The sequence below is a fragment of the Trichomycterus rosablanca genome, chromosome 26 (genome assembly GCF_030014385.1).
Source record: "Trichomycterus rosablanca isolate fTriRos1 chromosome 26, fTriRos1.hap1, whole genome shotgun sequence".
Lineage (NCBI taxonomy): Eukaryota > Metazoa > Chordata > Actinopteri > Siluriformes > Trichomycteridae > Trichomycterus > Trichomycterus rosablanca.
Genome location: NC_086013.1, coordinates 18,226,725 through 18,241,678, shown reverse-complemented (window position 1 = coordinate 18,241,678; position 14,954 = coordinate 18,226,725). Strand labels below are relative to the sequence as shown.

Genomic DNA, 14,954 nt, shown 5'->3' with positions numbered 1-14,954 from the left:
TGTGTAAGGGTGTCTGTGTGTGTGTGTGAGGGTGTGTGTGTGTGTGTGTGAGGGTGTGTGTAAGGGTGTGTGTGTGTGTGAGGGTGTGTGTGTAAGGGTGTGTGTGTGTGTGAGGGTGTGTGTGAGGGTGTGTGTAAGGGTGTGTGTGTGTGTGTGTGTGTGTGAGGGTGTGTGTGTGGATAAACTAAAGGCAGGTTCAGTAGAAGAATCCACCTAACCTGGAACCTCACAGTAACACTTACAATAAAGACCCACAACTGAGCATTAGAAATATTTCAATGAATTTATAACTGAATATTTGAATGAATCATTTAAGTGAAATTTCATTTTCAGATGTCTGAGGTTTATCATCCAGGTTAAGTGGATCTGCACTGTTCACATCTTCACATGAAATGTTTTCATGCTTCTGTCTTCAAACTTATCTTTAAAACCCACAGAAGACCAGGTGATGTTAGGTGATGATGAGGCTGTTAGGTGATGATGAGGCTGTTAGGTGATGATGAGGCTGTTAGGTGAAGATGAGGCTGTTAGGTGATAATGAGGCTGTTAGGTGATGATGAGGCTGTTAGGTGATGTTGAGGCTGTTAGGTGATGATGAGGCTGTTAGGTGATGAAGAGGCTGTTAGGTGATGTTGAGGCTGTTAGGTGATGTTGAGGCTGTTAGGTGATAATGAGGCTGTTAGGTGATGTTGAGGCTGTTAGGTGATGATGAGGCTGTTAGGTGATGAAGAGGCTGTTAGGTGATGAGGCTGTTAGGTGATGTTGAGGCTGTTAGGTGATAATGAGGCTGTTAGGTGATAATGAGGCTGTTAGGTGATGATGAGGCTGTTAGGTGATGTTGAGGCTGTTAGGTGATGATGAGGCTGTTAGCTGATGATGAGGCTGTTAGGTGATGTTGAGGCTGTTAGGTGATGATGAGGCTGTTAGGTGATGATGAGGCTGTTAGGTGATGTTGAGGCTGTTAGGTGAGGATGAGGCTGTTAGGTGATGATGAGGCTGTTAGGTGAGGATGAGGCTGTTAGGTGATGATGAGGCTGTTAGGTGAGGATGAGGCTGTTAGGTGATGAGGCTGTTAGGTGATGATGAGGCTGTTAGGTGAGGATGAGGCTGTTAATTGATAATGAGGCTGTTAGGTGATGATGAGGCTGTTAGGTGATGATGAGGCTGTTAGGTGATGATGAGGCTGTTAGGTGATGTTGAGGCTGTTAGGTGATGATGAGGCTGTTAGGTGATGATGAGGCTGTTAGGTGATGTTGAGGCTGTTAGGTGATGATGAGGCTGTTAGGTGATGAAGAGGCTGTTAGGTGATGAGGCTGTTAGGTGATGTTGAGGCTGTTAGGTGATGATGAGGCTGTTAGGTGATGATGAGGCTGTTAGGTGATGTTGAGGCTGTTAGGTGATGATGAGGCTGTTAGGTGATGAAGAGGCTGTTAGGTGATGATGAGGCTGTTAGGTGATGTTGAGGCTGTTAGGTGATGATGAGGCTGTTAGGTGATGATGAGGCTGTTAGGTGATGTTGAGGCTGTTAGGTGATGATGAGGCTGTTAGGTGATGAAGAGGCTGTTAGGTGATGAGGCTGTTAGGTGATGATGAGGCTGTTAGGTGATGAAGAGGCTGTTAGGTGATGAGGCTGTTAGGTGATGTTGAGGCTGTTAGGTGATAATGAGGCTGTTAGGTGATGATGAGGCTGTTAGGTGATGTTGAGGCTGTTAGGTGATGATGAGGCTGTTAGGTGATGAAGAGGCTGTTAGGTGATGAGGCTGTTAGGTGATGTTGAGGCTGTTAGGTGATGATGAGGCTGTTAGGTGATGAGGCTGTTAGGTGAGGATGAGGCTGTTAGGTGATGATGAGGCTGTTAGGTGATGATGAGGCTGTTAGGTGATGATGAGGCTGTTAGGTGAGGATGAGGCTGTTAGGTGATGTTGAGGCTGTTAGGTGATGATGAGGCTGTTAGGTGATGATGAGGCTGTTAGGTGAGGATGAGGCTGTTAGGTGATGATGAGGCTGTTAGGTGATGATGAGGCTGTTAGGTGAGGATGAGGCTGTTAGGTGATGTTGAGGCTGTTAGGTGATGATGAGGCTGTTTGGTGATGTTGAGGCTGTTAGGTGATGTTGAGGCTGTTAGGTGATGATGAGGCTGTTAGGTGATGTTGAGGCTGTTAGGTGATGATGAGGCTGTTAGGTGATGATGAGGCTGTTAGGTGATGAGGCTGTTAGGTGATGTTGAGGCTGTTAGGTGATGATGAGGCTGTTAGGTGATGTTGAGGCTGTTAGGTGATGATGAGGCTGTTTGGTGATGATGAGGCTGTTAGGTGATGTTGAGGCTGTTAGGTGATGTTGAGGCTGTTAGGTGATGTTGAGGCTGTTAGGTGATGTTGAGGCTGTTAGGTGATGATGAGGCTGTTAGGTGATGATGAGGCTGTTAGGTGATGATGAGGCTGTTAGGTGATGTTGAGGCTGTTAGGTGATGATGAGGCTGTTAGGTGAAGACGAGGCTGTTAGGTGATGATGAGGCTGTTAGGTGATGAGGCTGTTAGGTGAAGACGAGGCTGTTAGGTGATGTTGAGGCTGTTAGGTGATGATGAGGCTGTTAGGTGATGATGAGGCTGTTAGGTGATGAGGCTGTTAGGTGATGAGGCTGTTAGGTGATGTTGAGGCTGTTAGGTGATGATGAGGCTGTTAGGTGAAGACGAGGCTGTTAGGTGATGTTGAGGCTGTTAGGTGATGTTGAGGCTGTTAGGTGATGTTGAGGCTGTTAGGTGATGTTGAGGCTGTTAGGTGATGTTGAGGCTGTTAGGTGATGATGAGGCTGTTAGGTGATGATGAGGCTGTTAGGTGAAGACGAGGCTGTTAGGTGATGTTGAGGCTGTTAGGTGATGATGAGGCTGTTAGGTGATGATGAGGCTGTTAGGTACCAGTACCACCTGCCAGTACCCACAGTAAAGACTTCTGAGAAAAAGACGTCACCTTAATGATAACGTGTGTCTCTGAATTCCCCATACAGGCCTCCACATCCATGGTACCTTCACACACGTGCATCTGAAGAATGGAGGTGATGTCAGCGATTACGTGATTGATGTAATTAAAGGTTTAATCAGGAGAAAATGTTCGTGTTTCTGTGTGTCAGTAATTTAATGTTAACAGATGGATAAAGGTCAGAGGTCAGCAGTGCAGGTGTAGGTACAATGGACGGGGATTTGGGCGGAGCTGCTGTTCTCTCAGTAGAATGGGGTGAATGGGAGCGGGGTGTGCAGGGAAAGTTTTTTAACATGTCCATTTTGTTCTGGTGTATCTGATAACGTTCTCAGTTACAGAACTGGTTCTGATTCTCACACTCAGGCGTCCAGAAAACCCTTAAATATCAACACGGAGATTCTCAGAGGAGAACAGAGGCACAAACCAGGCCAAAAGAGTCTCACATCACCAGCAAATCATGATCAGTCTCACGGGTGTGTAACAGTTTGTACAGTGAAGTGAGTGTGAATGGAACAAGGTGAACAACTGTAAGAGTTTTAAACGTGTGATTAAAGAACGTCAGAATGTAAATAATGTAAGAAAATCTTATCAGCAGTTTCTGAGATCTCACTGTGGTTCACTGCATTCCCGGGGCTTTAGAAATGCTGTGGCTCCTTTTAGCTTCCTCACGTCGCTGTAAAAGTTATATTTGTGTTAAACACGCCTGCACAGACAGGTGTGTCTCATCCTATTACAGTACATCTAATTATTAATGACATTTATTTTGAGTTGCGGGGGCACTTACTTTTCTGGAACAGTAGAATCTGAATGTTTATATATATATATACTGTATATCAACACAGTGAGTAAAGGAAGTGAATCTGACGCTCATATACTGAAGAACTGAGACCTGGATCAGCTTACAGTTAATGGAGGATTAAAGTGAAACACTGTAATTAACGAGCCGTTTATCAGAAACAGTGAGATTAAATCAGAGCTGATTATTAAAACTCTGTCTCGTCTGAACTTCACTGTGAGAAATAAAAACTCCTGAGAAAATCTGAGACGTTTATTTACTTTTAATTCTCATCAGTTCATGAGACGCCGGAGCTGAAACCTTTCTAATTATTAATCAATTAAATAATTATAATAATAAATCATAAGTTTATTTACAGTATATTTACATATATCATGATGTTGATTAAATAAATGCAGCTTTTACACGAAGGTTTTAAACAGAGAATCTTTGTGATGAAGATTTATAATTATTTATAATTGATTAAAATAACTTTTATTATTATTTTTCTCGGCTGAAGCAGATAAAAACACTTTACTTTTATTTCTTGCTCCGTTTTGAGAGATGAATCTGAGGGATTTTAGGAGGTCATGAGTGATCACAGCTCCACCCTGATATCCTCTAACATACATCCAGGTCTGATGTTCTCATGGGAACAAATTTCATGAGAACCAGAACAGAGACTGAAACTCAAAACCTACAAAACACACAAAGACCTGCAGCACAATATAATCGTTATAATCAATTAAATACTTTATTATGATGCTGAAACTAAAACACACCGAGGATCCAGGAAGTTTTCACACCCCAGGATTGTTTACACACTTTATTGTGATCAGAGTTTCTGGGTTTGATGATGAATAAATTAAAATATATATAAATATATATATATATATATAAATCACCCAGAATAACAAAACACTGAAATAAATATAAAAATATAATCAGATGTCAGCAGCAGATCCTTTCATCTCTGTAGGATGTGACGTCTGAGATCTCAGTGGATCGAACTCGATCAGATTCAGGAGGTTTGAAGGCCACGTCACACCTGGAGCTCCTCGTCATGTGGGGGGTGAAGCTTCACTCCTGATGTAACATCAGTGATTGGTGGACGTCGTGGCTACCTGGTGTCCTTCCTTGGACCATCTATGGTAGGTACTAACCCAGTTCATGCTGGGAACTCCTCCTGAGACTCCTGATGTTCTGGAGATGTTCTGAGCCGCTCAGGTTCTGTGAGGATCATCAAAACACGTGCTGATCCTAAACACTGTGTTTATTTTAACATGATGACACCAAGCCACCTTCCGCATGTATTAGAACAGCGTGGCTGTCGGGTGCTAGACTGAGCTTCCTGCAGTACAGACTAGTCTCCTGTTAAACGCTCAGCTTGCTCACAGTTTTTTAAACTCTTAAACGTTTCTATCAGGACATTAAACTGAAATAAAACATGAAATAAAATAATAGAATCTCACCGCTGTGTGGGCGGGGCATGAACACACCGCCATCACTGATTAGCAACATTAGCATCATAGCAAAACTACAGAATCAAACACACAGCGAACACTTCCTGTCTGATAAACTCCAGGAGCTTTCAGTTCATTGTGTGTGTAAGCATGTGTGTGTGTGTATGTGTGTGTGTAAACGTGTGTGTGTGTGTATGTGTGTGTGTGTAAGCATGTGTGTGTGTACGTATGTGTGTATGTGTAAGCATGTGTGTGTGTGTATGTGTGTGTGTGTATGTGTGTGTGTAAACATGTGTGTGTGTATGTGTGTGTGTATGTGTGTGTGTAAACATGTGTGTGTGTGTGTGTGTGTATGTGTAAGCATGTGTGTGTGTGTGTGTGTAAGCATGTGTGTGTGTACGTATGTGTGTGTGTGTGTGTGTAAGCATGTGTGTGTGTGTATGTGTGTGTGTGTGTGTATGTGTGTGTAAACATGTGTGTGTGTGTATGTGTGTGTACGTATGTGTGTGTGTGTGTGTGTGTGTGTAAGCATGTGTGTGTGTGTGTGTGTAAGCATGTGTGTAAGCATGTGTGTAAGCATGTGTGTGTGTACGTATGTGTGTGTGTGTGTGTGTGTGTGTGTACGTATGTGTGTGTACCAGTGGCGGCTGCTGGTCTTTCAAAGAGGGGAAGCTCATTGTCGGCTTACATCATAAAATTTGTCAATTTATTTATATATAAATGTATAAATTCTCCCCTTTGTTAGTTTTCAAGAAAATGGCATGAAATGGGTTGCAGCAGTTTGTCTTCCGACTTCACTCGCAAAATCCGTGATGGGACTGAAGCTCCCAGCGACAGCTGTCAATCAAAACGGGATTCAGCCTTTCGACTGATCCTCCAATCATCTTGCAGAAGCTCAGCGTCCAGACACGCCCACAGCTCCATTCACCCCCAGAGACGCTCAGCGTCCGGGGGCGGGACAAAATCGTGGCATTTATCCAATGACCGGCGAGTTTCGAAGTCCCGCCCATGTAGCCCCATAGAAGCAAAGAGACGCTCAGCGTCTGCGGGTAAATGCATTGACGCTCTGGGAACGTATGAGTTAAGTTAACAAAATCGAGTCGATTTGTGATAAGTAGCTGATTCTGAACGAACTCGTCTTCAAGATGAACGTGTTCTAACGCATTTGTAGTCAATGAAATGTTAACACAACTGTACATATTTGACCATTTAATTTTTGACGTTTTAGGGGAAGCTGAGCTTCTCTTGCAGTCTTAGAGAAATCGCCACTGGTGTGTACGTATGTGTGAGTGTGTGTGTGTGTGTGTACGTATGTGTGTGTGTGTATGTGTGTGTGTCTTTGTGTGTACGTATGTGTGTGTGTGTATGTGTGTGTGTGTATGTGTGTGTGTCTTTGTGTGTGTGTTTGAAAGTGGTTTAGAGCAGAAACACTCTGGGCTCTGTCCCAAATCACCACTGTGTTCTCCCCTTCACTGTTCCCTTTTTCCTCCTCATGGTGGTCGTGGCGGTGATGATGTCACCAGCAGCGCGGCGGTGGCGGCGTGTTCAGGGATGAAACGCTGGAACGTTCTTTATTTTTGGTGATTTCTGACTCCGCCCTCAGACATAAGAGCTGTGCCTGTGCTGGCCGGAGGGTGCTCTGTAGATTTGGGACGAGGCTGATGGGGCCTGTGCTCGACCTCTAGGACTAAAAAAGTGAGAATGAGTGACGTTAACATTCAGTACCATTCAGTAACATCCAGTAACATCCAGTACCATTCAGTAACATCCAGTACCATTCAGTAACATTCAGTACCATTCAGTAACATCCAGTAACATTCAGTAACATCCAGTAACATTCAGTAACATCCAGTACCATTCAGTAACATCCAGTAACATTCAGTACAATTCAGTAACATCCAGTAACATCCAGTAACATCCAGTAACATTCAGTAACATCCAGTAACATTCAGTACCATTCAGTAACATCCAGTAACATTCAGTACCATTCAGTAACATCCAGTAACATTCAGTAACATCCAGTAACATTCAGTAACATCCAGTAACATTCAGTAACATCCAGTACCATTCAGTAACATCCAGTAACATTCAGTACAATTCAGTAACATCCAGTAACATTCAGTAACATCCAGTAACATCCAGTAACATCCAGTAACATTCAGTAACATCCAGTAACATTCAGTAACATCCAGTAACATTCAGTACCATTCAGTAACATTCAGTAACATCCAGTAACATCCAGTAACATCCAGTAACATCCAGTAACATCCAGTAACATTCAGTAACATCCAGTAACATTCAGTAACATCCAGTAACATTCAGTAACATCCAGTAACATCCAGTAACATTCAGTAACATTCAGTAACATCCAGTACCATTCAGTAACATCCAGTAACATTCAGTACAATTCAGTAACATCCAGTAATATTCAGTAACATCCAGTAACATTCAGTACCATTCAGTACCATTCAGTAACATCCAGTAACATTCAGTACCATTCAGTAACATCCAGTAACATTCAGTACAATTCAGTAACATCCAGTAACATCCAGTAACATCCAGTAACATTCAGTAACATCCAGTAACATTCAGTACCATTCAGTAACATCCAGTAACATTCAGTACCATTCAGTAACATCCAGTACCATTCAGTAACATCCAGTAACATTCAGTACAATTCAGTAACATCCAGTAACATCCAGTAACATCCAGTAACATTCAGTAACATCCAGTAACATTCAGTACCATTCAGTAACATCCAGTAACATTCAGTACCATTCAGTAACATCCAGTAACATTCAGTAACATTCAGTACCATTCAGTACAATTCAGTAACATCCAGTAACATCCAGTAACATCCAGTAACATTCAGTAACATCCAGTACCATTCAGTACCATCCAGTACCATCCAGTAACATCCAGTAACATTCAGTAACATCCAGTAACATCCAGTACAATTCAGTAACATCCAGTACCATTCAGTAACATCCAGTAACATCCAGTACCATCCAGTAACATCCAGTAACATCCAGTAACATCCAGTAACATCCAGTAACATTCAGTAACATCCAGTAACATCCAGTAACATTCAGTAACATTCAGTAACATCCAGTAACATCCAGTACCATTCAGTAACATCCAGTAACATTCAGTAACATCCAGTAACATCCAGTAACATTCAGTAACATTCAGTAACATCCAGTAACATCCAGTAACATTCAGTAACATCCAGTAACATCCAGTAACATCCAGTACCATTCAGTAACATCCAGTAACATTCAGTAACATCCAGTAACATCCAGTAACATTCAGTAACATTCAGTAACATCCAGTAACATCCAGTAACATTCAGTAACATCCAGTAACATCCAGTAACATCCAGTAACATTCAGTAACATCCAGTAACATCCAGTACCATTCAGTAACATCCAGTAACATCCAGTAACATTCAGTAACATCCAGTAACATTCAGTAACATTCAGTAACATCCAGTAACATCCAGTAACATCCAGTAACATCCAGTACCATTCAGTAACATCCAGTAACATTCAGTAACATTCAGTACCATTCAGTAACATCCAGTAACATTCAGTACCATTCAGTACCATTCAGTAACATTCAGTACAATTCAGTAACATCCAGTAACATCCAGTAACATTCAGTAACATCCAGTAACATCCAGTAACATTCAGTACCATTCAGTAACATCCAGTAACATCCAGTAACATTCAGTAACATTCAGTACCATTCAGTACCATTCAGTAACATCCAGTAACATTCAGTACAATTCAGTAACATCCAGTAACATCCAGTAACATTCAGTAACATCCAGTAACATCCAGTACAATTCAGTAACATCCAGTAACATTCAGTAACATCCAGTAACATCCAGTAACATTCAGTACCATTCAGTAACATCCAGTAACATTCAGTACCATTCAGTAACATCCAGTAACATCCAGTAACATTCAGTACCATTCAGTAACATCCAGTAACATCCAGTACCATTCAGTAACATCCAGTACCATTCAGTAACATCCAGTAACATCCAGTAACATTCAGTAACATCCAGTAACATCCAGTAACATTCAGTACCATTCAGTAACATCCAGTAACATTCAGTACCATTCAGTAACATCCAGTAACATCCAGTAACATTCAGTAACATTCAGTACCATTCAGTACCATTCAGTAACATCCAGTAACATTCAGTACAATTCAGTAACATCCAGTAACATCCAGTAACATTCAGTAACATCCAGTAACATCCAGTACAATTCAGTAACATCCAGTAACATTCAGTAACATCCAGTACCATTCAGTAACATCCAGTAACATCCAGTAACATTCAGTACCATTCAGTAACATCCAGTAACATTCAGTACCATTCAGTAACATCTAGTACCATTCAGTAACATCCAGTAACATCCAGTAACATTCAGTAACATCCAGTAACATCCAGTAACATTCAGTACCATTCAGTAACATCCAGTAACATCCAGTAACATTCAGTAACATCCAGTAACATCCAGTACCATTCAGTAACATCCAGTAACATTCAGTAACATCCAGTACCATTCAGTAACATTCAGTAACATCCAGTAACATCCAGTAACATTCAGTAACATCCAGTAACATTCAGTAACATCCAGTAACATTCAGTAACATTCAGTAACATTCAGTAACATCCAGTAACATCCAGTAACATCCAGTAACATCCAGTAACATTCAGTACCATTCAGTAACATCCAGTACCATTCAGTAACATCCAGTAACATCCAGTAACATCCAGTAACATCCAGTAACATTCAGTAACATCCAGTAACATTCAGTAACATCCAGTAACATTCAGTAACATCCAGTAACATCCAGTAACATTCAGTAACATCCAGTAACATTCAGTAACATCCAGTAACATTCAGTAACATCCAGTAACATCCAGTAACATCCAGTAACATTCAGTAACATCCAGTAACATTCAGTAACATCCAGTAACATTCAGTAACATCCAGTAACATTCAGTAACATTCAGTAACATTCAGTAACATCCAGTAACATTCAGTAACATCCAGTAACATCCAGTAACATCCAGTAACATCCAGTAACATTCAGTAACATCCAGTAACATTCAGTAACATTCAGTAACATTCAGTAACATCCAGTAACATTCAGTACCATTCAGTAACATCCAGTAACATCCAGTAACATCCAGTAACATTCAGTACCATTCAGTAACATCCAGTACCATTCAGTAACATCCAGTAACATCCAGTAACATCCAGTAACATCCAGTAACATTCAGTAACATCCAGTAACATTCAGTAACATCCAGTAACATTCAGTAACATCCAGTAACATCCAGTAACATTCAGTAACATCCAGTAACATTCAGTAACATCCAGTAACATCCAGTAACATTCAGTACAGGAGTCACACAGAACATCGTCAAAAGTTTGTGGACGCCACCATCTGTCATCATGCACATCAGAGTACACGCTCAGCCACAGAGACCCCGTCCACGATGCCCCTGAGGAGCTGAGGGTGAGCTGAGGTTGCTCTCAGTCGAGGTTTGGAACCCAGTGGTGAGTCAGTGCTGGTTCACACTGCATAAGTAACAGCTCTCGTGTTTTGTTTGAGAGAATCCTCAATCTGGCGTCCACAAACTTTTGGTAAAGCGTCTCATAACTCACCACTTCTCATCGTCAGCGTTTCCACTCGTGCACAGTAATGAGGTTCCACCAATCAGAACGAGCGCTGCTGAACACCAACCGATATACAAACCCTCACCTATCTCAAACCTGCACACACACATACACACACACGAGTGAAATCCCCACAGTTACAGTACTTATAACGGGTTTGAATTAGGAGACTTGGTGAATAGAATTTTGGGGCCTCGTTATGAAGCTTTCAGGGCTGTGTCCCAATCCACTCTCTCTTCATCATACAGCGTGCTCCACAGAGTGTGAGGAAGTGATTTAGAGAAATGGGATACAGCCGCTCTGTTTATTCCTCTGTTCCCTGATCCAGGCAGGAAGATCCCGTCCCTGCACTCTGTGTGCTCCGCAAACTATTTATTCTCTTTTACTCCCTCCTCCATCCCATAATATCACAAATCAAACCTGCAGCACAAACACCCACCTGGTGCCGGGGTGGAGCGGGTCGAAGAACGTCTGTACGACGATAGAGGCGTACCACGATACCGCCGTCATGGTGCACAGTCCTGCAACCAGAGGGACCACATTAATAACATGGGGGGTGATGGAGGGCCCTCAGTGGCCCTCAGTGACGTGATGGGTTATTAAACTGACCCCCCCCCCCCCCCCCCCCAAAGTGTGCTTAACATAAATATGTGTATTTACACACACCAATGAGCCAAAACATTATGACCACCCCAGTACTGTCGAACCCGCTCTGACCTCTGCCCAGGGTTCCTGAGGGTTCCTCATTTATCTTCTGTATGAGGGTGGATGTGTTCCTCAGGCCTTCATGCTCATCAGATCTTCTGAGTTCAACCCAGGAACTACGAGGAACCTCCGTCAGATCAACATCTAATAGATCCCTCACCCTCACATGTACCAGCGTGGTTTTGGGGGGAGGGGGTGTTGGGGGGTGTTAATGTTTTAGCTCATTAGATGAAACACACACCCATGTTGTGTTAAGAGTTCTCTTTGATCTTTGATACCCTGCAGGATGAAGGCGACTCCCCCGAGAGCAGTGATGCGCCCCTTCAGTCTGTAGTTCTCTCCTCCGACTTTGGAACACTGCATCCCGACCAGTGTGGCTGAGACACCGAGCGCCCCCAACACAACAGAGGTGATCATGAGGGCCCGACACGCCTGGATATAAGCTGCACACACACACACACACACACACACACATAAATTAAAATGTAAATAAACATGTTTAGGGTTAAATAAAGTTTTATTTTAATCTAAACAGGTGATTTTGTTCAGGTTTTATTGGGTCGTGACCCGACGTCATCCTGAAGCTCCTGATCACTTTATAACCCTCGACACCATCAGACCCGGAGCCGCTGCATCCGCTACCATAAACATCATGAGTTCTAATAAAGTCTGAGTCTGATCTACACAAAGAACCTGGAGCGTCTCGATCATTCAACCTGAATCATTCAGCACCGTCATAAACACCAACCTCACCACGGTGCTGACGGTGGAGGTGACGAGATGTGTGTGTGTGTGTGTGTATAAGTAAGTGTGTGTGTGTGTGTGTGTGTGTGTGTATATAAGTGTGTGTGTGTATATAAGTGTGTGTGTGTGTGTGTATAAGTAAGTGTGTGTGTGTGTGTGTGTATAAGTGTGTGTGTGTATAAGTGTGTGTGTGTGTGTATATAAGTGTGTGTGTGTGTATATAAGTGAGTGTGTGTATAAGTGTGTGTGTATAAGTAAGTGTGTATAAGTGTGTGTGGGTGTGTATAAGTGTGTGTGTATAAGTGTGTGTGTATAAAAGTGAGTGTGTGTATAAGTGAGTGTGTGTATAAGTGAGTGTGTATAAGTGAGTGTGTATAAGTGTGTGTATAAGTGTGTGTGTGTATATAAGTGAGTGTGTGTATAAGTGAATGTGTATAAGTGTGTGTGTGTATATAAGTGAGTGTGTATGAGTGTGTGTGTGTGTATAAGTGAGTGTGTGTATAAGTGAGTGTGTGTATAAGTGTGTGTGTGTGTGTATAAGTGAGTGTGTATAAGTGTGTGTGTGTGTGTGTGGGTGTATAAGTGAGTGTGTGTGTGTGTGTATAAGTGAGTGTGTGTATAAGTGTGTGTGTGTGTGTGTTTGTGTGTGTGTGTTTGTGTGTGTGCATATAAGTGAGTGTGTGTATAAGTGAGTGTGTGTATAAGTGAGTGTGTGTATAAGTGTGTGTGTGTATAAGTGTGTGTGTGTGTGTATAAGTGAGTGTGTGTATAAGTGAGTGTGTGTATAAGTGTGTGTGTGTGTGTGTGTGTGTGTGTGTTTGTGTGTGTGCAGTACCTGGTAGAGCCAGTACTGATGGGTAGAACCAGCAGTTGAAGGTTCCGGTTGAATCCTCAGCGCAGGACGTCCAGAGATTCTCGTAGATCTTTGAGGTGATGATCACGTCACCGTCATCACTCGAGTTTTTCCAGGCTCGAACCTGCAGCGATACAACCGCGCACACACTACCCAAAAAGCCCAAACACAGGCCACACACCTGCACTGCACTCCGCATCCTCTGTTCACTAACACACACTCGTACACACACTCATACACACACTGGTATACACACTCATACACACACTGGTATACACACACTGGTATACACACACTGGTATACACACTCATACACACACTGGTATACACACACTGGTATACACACTCATACACACACTGGTATACACACACTGGTATACACACACTGGTACACACACGTGCATACACACACTCGTTCCAGCTGCACTGGCTCACACACTAACACACTTCAGGTGAGTAGAGGAAGTCACCTGGTTTGCCCCCTTCCCCAGGTGCGGGGGTGTGAGGGGTGTGTCGCTGTCATTACTCTCCATAAACCGTAACCTTCAGTTCCTCAGATCAGCTCCAACATCAATCATTAACGCCGCATGTTTACATTCACCTGGTACCTCCATGCCCGCCCGCCCGCCACGCCCATCCTGTTGGTTCAGTCGGTTCTTCAGTTCTCTCCGACTGACTGAAGGTTCCGTCACTGAAGTTTGTGTGGAGCAGAAAACCCTGTACCTGCTGTAAAACACCATGGTGGTGGTGCTAGTGTATAATGATGCTGTTTATTGTAAACAAGAGAAAATAAAATATATTAAACTTTATTAAACCGATTCTAAAGTTAATAAAGGCAAGGCAAGTTTATTTGTATAGCACCTTTCATACACAGTGGCAATTCAAAGTGCTTTACATAAAGAAAAATTAAAAGCATTAAAACATTCCTGAGATCTAGAACCTCAGAAAGACTTCTTGCAAACATTTAGTTACAATTAAGAACATGAAATTCAAACAGAGATAAAAATTAAGAACATGAAAACTAAAGGAAAATATAGTAAAATATACCCTACAATTTAAGAAATATGAAATTAAAACAACAGAGATAAAAATTAAGAACATGAAAAATTAAAAGAAAATAAAACAAGAGAGATAAGCAATTAAGAACATGAAAACTAAAGGAAAATATACAGTACACTACAATTTAGAGAATATAAAATTAAAACAAGAGAGATACACGTTATTATAAGTGATTAATTATACATAATAACGGGGAGATTACAGTACTAAATACTAAGACTATCCTACAGACTGACAGCAGACAAAGTAACTTATACTACCGGTCGTCACCAATAGTACAGTGTTCCAGTTCTACTGCCACACAATGACTCTCATATAGCGATTTCGTCCATGGTGATATCTCTGTCTTACATAGACAGGCGTCCCAGACGTCTTTACTGTTTATCCTTAAACTACGGGTCAGGTGGAACACACAACGTCACCTTTTCTAGTACTATGGGCCAGACGGTATCACACAGTCTCGTCTGATTCCCACCGGGGTGGAACACACAGCATCACCTAGTACTGATTCATTAAACTACACAACTTACCGCAGTAATGTCAACAAACACTCATACACTACTCTATAAAAAAATTATTAAGAGCGTGAAAAACACAAAGAAATATGGTAAAATGAGGGTAATAGCAAAAGTTTTTAACCTGGATTTAAAGATTTCTACATTTGTGGAACATCTAAT

At 42.1% G+C, this 14,954-nt stretch overlaps 1 protein-coding gene across 1 annotated transcript; it reads right to left on the bottom strand.

Moving 5' to 3' along the window:
• Window positions 1-10,900: 10,900 nt before the first annotated feature.
• Window positions 10,901-13,438, bottom strand: cldn15b (claudin 15b). The gene is made up of 4 exons (XM_062989227.1): window positions 13,201-13,438; window positions 11,900-12,064; window positions 11,356-11,437; window positions 10,901-11,012 (listed from the first exon to the last, which is right to left on the bottom strand). The coding sequence occupies exons 1-4, from the start codon at window positions 13,415-13,417 to the stop codon at window positions 10,901-10,903; spliced, it is 576 nt and encodes a 191-aa protein (XP_062845297.1). The 5' UTR covers window positions 13,418-13,438.
• Window positions 13,439-14,954: the final 1,516 nt, after the last annotated feature.

Coding starts and splice junctions, on each gene's coding strand:
- cldn15b (XM_062989227.1), bottom strand. CDS start 13,417: ATGCGGAGTGCAGTGCAGGTGTGTGGCCTGTGTTTGGGCTTTTTGGGT. Junction 12,065..13,200: donor ATCAGTACTGGCTCTACCAG/GTACTGCACACA, acceptor GTGTGTGTGCAG/CTTATATCCAGGCGTGTCGG. Junction 11,013..11,355: donor CCGCTCCACCCCGGCACCAG/GTGGGTGTTTGT, acceptor GTGTGTGTGCAG/GTTTGAGATAGGTGAGGGTT.